Source organism: Camellia sinensis, chromosome 7 (assembly GCF_055761805.1).
Source record: "Camellia sinensis isolate YWXY chromosome 7, ASM5576180v1, whole genome shotgun sequence".
NCBI lineage: Eukaryota > Viridiplantae > Streptophyta > Magnoliopsida > Ericales > Theaceae > Camellia > Camellia sinensis.
Window position 1 is genome coordinate 154,172,951 of NC_138967.1, and position 9,789 is coordinate 154,182,739.

A 9,789-nucleotide genomic window follows, 5' to 3' on the forward strand; every position below is an offset into this window, starting at 1 on the left:
ATATATATACTGTAACAGATTTTGCTAACAGATTTATATATAGTATAGTGTAGACAGATTTTGCTAACAGATTTTGCTAACATATGTTTGCTAACAGATTTTAACATATATATATATATATATATATGTGTAGCAAAACATAACATTTTTCATATCCAAACAACATATAATGGATTCAAGTTTAAAAAAAATCGAACTCACCATAGCAGCCATTGCGATAGGAAATGAGCGAGACCCATTGGTATGATTGTACGGCAATTGACTCCTATTACTCTTGCCAGCTTTTGACCGTTTCTAAAAATAAGTCAAGCAGATAAACAATTTTTTTGTCAATATTAAGGCATATCACATTTTCACATAGATGTATCTACTCTATCTAGTCTATTATTTTACCTGGTGAGATGCATCTTGCCATGCCACATCGATCAAATGCTTCCAATTATCTAAACTCACCCCTACGGGCGGATGACCATAGATCTCATCACGTGGAAGTCCTTCTAACAATTCGAACTCTTGCTTCAAGGTGTACCTCCAATCTTTGTACAACCCATAGGCCTTCTTATTCACAATCTCCTGTGCTTGTAAGTCATTGTGGAAATCGTCTCCAATTTGAAACTTGTCCTACATGCAAAACAAATTGAAATAGTAATCATTACATATTAGTCTTTCTTATTACTCACATAATACAATTACATATTGTGGACAAGTAAATATTAGTTACAAGAACTCCTTGGATGACGGCAGCTTTAGTAGTCTCATCAAGATCCAGCCATGACTTCACATCTTTCAAAGGGCACAAGGTTCTAATTTGAATTCCTAACTCGTTAGTTGCTGGAGTGGCATACTTGCCAGTCATTGCATTCAACCCACGATCGATGTGAACATAACATTTTTCCCCTTTGTTGGCTCTAATTATTTTTTGTATGCCCTTGCCAAGTGTCGGTCCACGTACACGTAAGGGCTTCGAAGTCCCTGTTAACAACATAACATCATGAAAATTGCCTAAAATTTGGCTACAAAAAAACAATGGCAATGGCATGTGGTAATTGACAAATTTTATACACTTTATTCTTACCTACGCCACTCGGCTGCGTTTCGGATGGGGCTTGTGTCTCATCAGAATCATCCATTGGTTGGCTAGTGACATGATGAGATGGTCCCACATTTGATCGGACGGGTACAACAGGAGACGGAGCAACGGGTGATCCTAAAGGAATAGCAGCTGGCGAGTCTGTTTCTGGCTGCGTGAGTGTCTTCTTCCGAAGTTGACCAGTCTTTAAGCCAGGAACCATTTTCCAATCTGCAATAACATAAGTAACACTATATACATGAACTAGACAAAAATAAGTCCGCTTGATTATTGCAGACAAAAATAATACATGAACTACACAATAACATAAGTAACACCATTTTCCATTTTCCAATATGCCATCATATGCCTGATTTAGTTAGTTTGGACAAAAAATAATTTTGAAGGCATGACCTAACTCAACTAATTTAGAAACTGAGAAGTTCATTAAAAGCACCCCCAAATTCATACAGATACAACGATGAGCTAGAGCTCAGGCAAAGTTCTATAAAAACCTGCACTTCTCAACATATCTAAAGCATATGATTTATGAAAATCTAGTATTCACAACTGCAGAGGAAAGATCAAAGTACAATTCAAGTAACTAAACTACCTCAACAGATATTCAGCGGCTTTGGCTCCTGTATCTTTTGAATATTAGGTAATTTTAGAAGCACTTGATGATCATAGTGTAACTGCAAACAAGGCATTTATTAACTACAATTCAAGTGTAACTACAATTCATAGAAGCACTTGATGATCATAGTGTAACTACAATTCATACAATTCATAGAAGCACTTGATGATCATAGTGTAACTACAATTCAAGTGCATGTATTGCTTTATTTGATAACTTCGCCTGGTAAGTGAAGAATAGAACATAAAGGCATTTTCTTTGTATCAACGAAATAAAAGTATATACCATGTGTTGCTAATTTGATAGAGCCCTAGATTTGTACGTTTTTCATCAAATTTAATTTGATGTTAACGTTGGAGCACTAGATTATTTGATGAAACAAAAGATTAAAGGTTGGAGACACTCTTAACACCACATTTGGCCTCCTTCCATAACTTTACCCTAAAGAAATTGATTGCTACATGCATATAGCAATAAAGAACTGTTTCGATCAAAAGGCCACCGAGTTGCATCAATAAAGAACTTGGTTCATGCATATAGCAATAAAGAACTGTTTGTAGTCCAAGCACGTGTCCGTTAGTGGTTCATCAGAGGTGCTTGAGCTCTGCACCCAGCTTTGATGATAGTTTCACTATTTTACTGCCCTTTTTGTGCATATTCTCATGTAATTTTGAAGTACTTTGAAGTCAAGAAAAAGGCGTCTTTAGCTAGGAAAGATCTCGCTGCTTTCATTGGATTGGAGAATGGACATCGGGCAAACAAACTTTGTAAGAGATTTCTTAGATCAGAGCAAAATCAGTTGAGACGAGATGACAACGTGAATGGAAACAATCAAACAAACTACAATGGAAACCATGTAGATGAAGTCAATAGTTCTCAATACAGAGAAAATGTAGAAGCTAAGCAACAAGCAGAACCTTCAGTATCAGGCTTTAATGGCAATCTATCTTGTCGAGAAGGTGGTGTGACCGTAAATGATGGAACACTTGCGGAGACACAACAGATTGATGAACGGTCTGGTTCTAAGCTTCATGAAGATAATCCATCTTCCAGAGACGCAGAGATTGTCGATGTGACCAAGATACTTGCTGGAGATGGAAAGCAACAGGAAGTTTTACAACAATCGATTACTGATTCAACCCAAAAAGCTGCATGTCCACCGAATGCTAACGCAGAGGAAAGTTCTGAAGAAGAAAATGATAAGACCTCTTCTAATTACTCCAGATCACTCAGAAGAAAAGAAAAAAAGTAGTGAGTTTGTCGTATTTGTAGATGATAGGGGTGTTTATTTTCTGCATGTCTATGCTAAAGTAAATCACTCTATTCTAACCAGCATCCAAACACTAATATGTTCTTAATTGGCAAATTTCTGTTAAATAATTGATCTTCCTTTTTATCAACTTTAATTTGTTGCAAGTATTTGAATGTCCAACAACTGTATGTCCTCTCCCATCCTCATGTATGCGCTTGGTCTTTTGAATACTCTGATGTTGGATTTGGGTGCTGCTAATTTGATTGATAAGGGATGAACTTTGTTCCAATCTGCAGCACTTACCCGGCAATTCCTCAGTTGAGGCAAAAGAAACTCCCATGGACAGCTGCAGAAGAGGTCATACTAAAGGTACTTTTTTTAAATATTTTTTGTATGCATATATTTCTGCACCATGAGGGCATGATGTATATTTTTTCCTCAATAATTCATATATGCTATTACTGCAATGTAATAAGATTACATCATGTCCAATCTAGGCATGATGTATATTTTCGACAACTAAACGTTGTGCTTCCTCCTGATCTTGCCCTTACCAAAACTGCCGCGATGCTTCTTTTTAGCCAACTTGATCTTCTTACTCAACTTCTTTCCTATTTTACGGGTAGGTTTTAAGGACGGCATGCTTGAATTGTCGTCCTCCATCTCCACATCTGTGTAAAAATAGCAGTAAAAATCAATATATTGTCTTTAAAAATAGCAGTGACAACAGCAGTTTGTTGGCTATGAGGTTCCCATCTTTATTTTGATTTTGATTTTGATTTTGAACTTTTTTTTCGTCTTCTTTTCTTTTTAAGGTTTGTGAGCATTATGTTAGTTGCTGAGCATGAATTGTGAATGGCACTTGATGCAACTCAGTGGCCTTTTGATCGAAACAGTTCTTTATTGCTATATGCATGTAGCAATCAATTTCTTTAGGGTAAAGTTATGGAAGGAGGCCAAATGTGGTGTTAAGAGTGTCTCCAACCTTTAATCTTTTGTTTCATCAAATAATCTAGTGCTCCAACGTTAACATCAAATTAAATTTGATGAAAAACGTACAAATCTCGGTCTCTATCAAATTAGTATTAAATTGATTATATACCATGTGTTGCTTACTGTTGCTTGGCACCAAAGGACACGAGAAACCGTTGCAAAAGCACTTCAAATAGGATATCGTCCTACAAATCAACAGTAGACAAGAAATTAGGATATAGCAGGTCTAAAGAAAGACACATATTCTACGAACAAGAAATTAAACGATTAATAAATTAATATAACCATTCAAGCTACACGAGCAACTATATAAACTGAACTTAGGTTGACCCGTAGACTGCCTATCAATAGCAAAAAATATTCTGTGATTTTTTATCAAACTGAACTTAGGATATAGCAGGTCTAAACTATTTTTTATCAAATGCTCTTCTTTTGCTTCTTTAAAGTCAATGTCCATGTTCTCTCAATAGCAAAAAATCTTCTAAAGTGGTAAACAAACAATACTCAAGAAAACCATAAAATAGAGCAGAGGCAGACTGTTCAAACTCTGTTCAAAATCTGTTCAAAATCAGTTACATATTTCAAAGCCAGACTGTTCAAAATCTGTACACATACATATTACAATTGAATTCAAACTAACCCTTCCAAACTAACCCTTCCTTCATTTATTCATGGTTAACTCTTATTCTAATCTCTATCTACAAAACCATAAAATAGCAACAACAAAGCATAAACAGAGCAGAGGCAGCCCCAAACGTGAACCTAAAAACATCCACACAGTTGCAGCACAACAAAAACCCATTGCAAAACAGAGCAGCAACCAGACAAAACCAGCTTTACAGCCATACCAGCCATACCAGCATAGCTGCAGCCAAACAAATGCAGACCAGCACCCTTCCATTTGACAGCAGCCCAACAAAACACCACATTTAAAGTAGGCCAACCATTTGACAGCAGCTCCAGAGAATGTACTCCAGGCCCCCTCAGAAAACATTCTACTTCACACAGTAAGCAGCAGTTAGATACCAAAGCTACACCATAAACTTCACTACCAAAGATACACCAAAAATGCCTCCCACTACATTCTGGACAGCAACCCTTCCAGGGCAGATCAGCAAAGGCAGGGCAGAGATAAACCAGAGGAAAAAAACATAGAATGGCAGAGAACAAAAACATGAGTCCAGGGACTGCACTTCTGCACTGAATGGGTACACCCATAGCAAAACTCCACCCATTTCAGTTTCGATTAGCTGCCTTAAACACACATTGATTTCTGAGTTTATTGACATTGACGAAGACAGATCCCCCTTCATTATTTTGAGTTTCCTTTGCATTTGTGCACCAATTGAACATTCACATTGCTCAAATTATGGCATGAACTAAAGCACGACCAAATTCAAGATTCTACATCAACATCTGTATCAAAATCACTTTGTAAGTCATATTCTTCATCTGTGTCGTCACCCTCCCTCATTAATCCATCTTCATCATCACAGATGAAGGCATCATCTGTAACACCCTTGGCTTCTACCCCTCTGACAAATTGCAAAACTTCCAAGGGAATAATTTCAGAATCAATATCATCTCGACGCAAAGCCACATCATCATCAATAGCCATAGTAGGTACGACCTCGGTGGTTTCTTCTTGTTGGAACGCATCATCAGGTTGTACGACATCCATCTCCGGCACATCCCAAATTCCTCGATGTTGAAACTTTTCAACGACTCTCCAACTGGTACCTAATTTGGTGTCATTAACATAGAATACTTGTTCAACTTGACTTGGTAATACAAATGAGTCATCTTTGTACCAACGACTTGTTACATCAACTGTTGTGAAATGTGGCTCTACACGCATAGTTCTACTACTACCGCTGTTAAACCATTCACATTGGAACAATACAATCCGACGTGTGAACAAATAGTTCAGTTCCCACACTCTGCACAAGTGTCCATAGAAGTGTATCAATTGCCCTTCATGCTCCCCTTCCACGACTAATCCACTATTCTGACTTTTCCGACGGTTGTCACGGTCGATAGTATGATAACGGACACCATTACAAATACATCCTGAATATGTGTTCACTAAGCCACTAGGACCATTGGCTAATGACCACATATCATCAGTTGCTTCGGGGGAATGTTGGCTCCGCAATTCATTCATCTACATGAAGAACATGTGTCATGTTACTAGCATGCGTAACATTTACGTAATGTACGATCTATGGAAGGATATGAGAATACTAGCTTACATGATCTTTGAACCATTTAGGAAATTCTTTTCGATGTCTGTTTTCGATGTCGAACGCACCGGCTCTTTGGTGTAACAAGTTCTTGTGCTCCCTAGTTACAAGAAATGCGATTAAAAAACTATTTACTAAGATAAAGACAAATCAATTTACAACAAAAACATTATAAATACATATGAAGGATTCATACTCTACGTGTTTATCCACTTCTGTGTTGTTGTGTAGGACAAACCAATGAGCCAACTCGCGTTCAGTTACGGACACATCGGACGCCCTTGTCATTAGACCAAAGGGACTTACAGTTTGAGTGAATACCGCCAACCCTAGGCCACGGTCACCCATGTCATAATTCCTTTCTGGGCGGTTAAACAATGTTTCAACTCCATCCAAATACATTGAACAAAATGTTGTACATTCTTTGGAAATGTAAGCCTCGGCAATAGAACCTTCAGGATGAGCTTTGTTGGCCACAAACCCTTTTAGACGGCCAAGCAACCTAATTTTGCAAGCATCATAACAATGTTATACTGCAATATTTATATCAGCAGTAAAGCATTAACTTAAATTTGACAGTAATATGAGGGCTGAGTTAATACCTCTCAATTGGGTACATCCATCGATATTGCACTGGGCCTCCAAGCATAGCCTCTCGAGGCAAGTGAATTGCCAAGTGGACCATGACATCGAAGAAAGCCGGCGGGAAAAGCATCTCAAGCTTACAAAGTATGAGTACGATTTGTTCATCCAATTTATGCAAATTTGAACGCCTCAATGTCTTTGAACACAATTGTTTGAAGAAATTTCCCAACTCAAAAAGTGTCGTTCCAATTTCCTTATTCAGGTAGCCACGCATCCCAATTGGAAGAAGTCGTTGTATAAGGACATGACTGTCATGACTTTTGAGGCCAGATAATTTTCCAGCTTGAGCGTTTACGCAATTGGAGATATTTGCTGCATAGCCATCAGGGTACTTTATTGATTTCAAGAAATCACAAAAGCCTTCCCTCTCTTTAACCGACAATGTGAACAATGCGGGAGGCTTCTCAAAGGACCCATTAGAACGCCTCTTCAAATGTAACTCTTTACGTATTTTCATGTCCTCCAAATCTAAGCGTGCTTTGTCCGTGTCCTTGTTCTTTCCATCTACGCTCAAAAGTGTCCCAACGACATTGTCACATATGTTCTTCTCAATATGCATGACATCAAGGTTGTGTCGAAGCTTCAACGTCTTCCAATAGGGCAAGTCAAACATAATGCTTCTCTTGCTCCAATTCAAATTTTGATGTTCATTCCTTTGTCGTTTTCGATTTTGTGGGTGCTTCCCATGCGGCTTGTAAGTCCCAGAATCAATTTGCTCTAGTATTTGGTCCCCCGATAACTCCAAAGGTTTGGACCTATGCTCCGTTTGACCATTGAAGAGCTTACTTGTTCGCCAAGTGTGGTTCTCAGGCAAGTGGCGACGAACACCCATATACCCTATTTTACTTCGTAATCCCTGAGACGATGCATTATTGTTACAATTAGGGCAAGCCAAGTAACCCTTTGTACTCCACCCTGACATGTTACCGTACGCAGGAAAGTCATTTATGGTCCACATTACCGCCGCATGCATTCTAAAAATTTGCCCGTTCGATGCATCATATGTTTGCACACCATGCTCCCACAAATTCTTCAATTCTTCTATTAGTGGTTGCAAGTAAACATCAATGTCTCTTCCAGGAGCCGATCGTCCGGGAATAAGCAATGACATCATGCAATATGGCTCTTTCATGCACTTCCACGGTGGGAGATTGTAAGGCATTAAGATTACGGGCCACATGCTATATGATGTGCTCATATTCCCAAATGGATTGAAACCATCTGTTGCCAGCCCTAGCCTTACATTTCGACAGTCATCAGAAAACGTCGGATGTTGCTTATCAAAATCCTTCCATGCTTCACCATCGGCCGGGTGCCTTAATATGTCATCATCCACACGCTTGTCATTGTGCCATCTCATATCTGCGGCTGTTTTTTTGGACATATACAGTCTTTTCAACCTCGGTGTCAAAGGAAAGTGCCGCAATACCTTGTGTGGAATCTTTTTACCACCATCATCGTTCAACTTGTATCTACACGCGTCACATGTAGGGCATTTCTCCAAATTAGCACTCTCCTTCCAAAATAGTGCACAATCATTCTTGCACGAATGAATTGTTTCATATCCCAACCCCAAGTCACGTAAGAACTTCTTAACATCATAGAGTGTCCATGGAACTGTTGGATCACATTCTGGTAGAATGTCCTTGAATACCTGCATAACCATATCGAATGACTTGTTGCTCCATTTGTTGTACACCTTCACATGAAGCATCTTAATGACGAATGATAACACAGAAAACTTTTCACATGTCGGGTGAACTTTGCGTTGTGCATCTTCGAATAACCTAGTGAACTTATGCAAATCCTCCCTCTCCAAACCATTAGGTTCCTCGTCGGTATGATCATCCATAAGACCACTCACATAAATTTCTTCCAACATAATAGGCAATTCATCCATGGGCGGATCATCGATATCTGTCATACATTCGCCACTACCTCCATATTGGTCATTTGATACACTAGGACGAGACACGGGAACATGTTCCCCGTGATGCACCCAAGTTAGATACGAAGATGCCATGCCTCTTCGGATCAAGTGCATCCACACAACTTGTCTGCTATATTTTGTGCCATTAATGCAATCGACACACGGACACCTAATTTCATCCTCTACGCCTAAATTTTCCGTAGCAAAATCAAGGAATGACTTCACGCCTTGTTGATACTCTTTACTTGTCAACCGATTATTTATCGTCATCCAACTCTTGTCCATTTTGTCACCTACAACTCACACAAACATTAACCGAGGAAGCCATGAGAACACGCATTTCAAGTTGAGATAGATTAGGTTGTTTTTCATTCACTGTTTGGCTTGTCACATAAATCTCTTTTAGGGTGGAACTTTATGACACGATTAGTTCTAAAACAAGTTAATTTAAGAAATGACCCGTAATTTTGGACCACTAGATAGCATAACTAGTAGAGCACTAGTACTAGTGAAACTATATGGTCAATGATAGAATGATATATCAAAATAATGAAAACCATGTCATGCTCTTATTACAATGAAACAGGTTAAGAGTTAAGCATGACTTTTATACCACTTAAACTCAGATTTGTTTTCTTAACAAGAGAAGAATGTCAAAGCCATAGGCTTTTTGACGCTCACAAATCAGAATAGCGAGGGAGGGCCAATTGGAGAAGATGATGGACGAAGGAGGCTGCAATGGTTGACGACAAGGCTATAAAGGTGACGGAGCATTTTACAAATAGCATACTTACCGTGGGAAGTTAAAACTCCAAAATCCTATACATGCAAGTTTAAGTACTACTAGTCCTGCACTAACAGTGGCCACAAACATATATTATAATATGTGACCTAAAGCAGCTAATAATTAATATGCATTAAAAAAAAAAAAACCAACCTGAATGACAATCCTGTGCTACAGGATTACCATTACGGGTAACTCCACAGAGTAGACCAGCAAGCTCTAGCAAGCAGCCTGGT

General features: G+C 38.7%; 1 protein-coding gene across 1 annotated transcript; it reads left to right on the plus strand.

The window, feature by feature from the left end:
- The first annotated feature begins 2,325 nt into the window (after positions 1-2,325).
- Positions 2,326-3,461, plus strand: LOC114320526 (uncharacterized). Its single transcript, XM_082881267.1, has 3 exons — positions 2,326-2,957; positions 3,255-3,327; positions 3,456-3,461. Exons 1-3 carry the CDS (start codon positions 2,326-2,328, stop codon positions 3,459-3,461), a joined length of 711 nt encoding a protein of 236 aa, XP_082737393.1.
- Positions 3,462-9,789: the final 6,328 nt, after the last annotated feature.

Coding starts and splice junctions, on each gene's coding strand:
- LOC114320526 (XM_082881267.1), top strand. CDS start 2,326: ATGATAGTTTCACTATTTTACTGCCCTTTTTGTGCATATTCTCATGTA. Junction 2,958..3,254: donor AGAAGAAAAGAAAAAAAGTA/GTGAGTTTGTCG, acceptor TCCAATCTGCAG/CACTTACCCGGCAATTCCTC.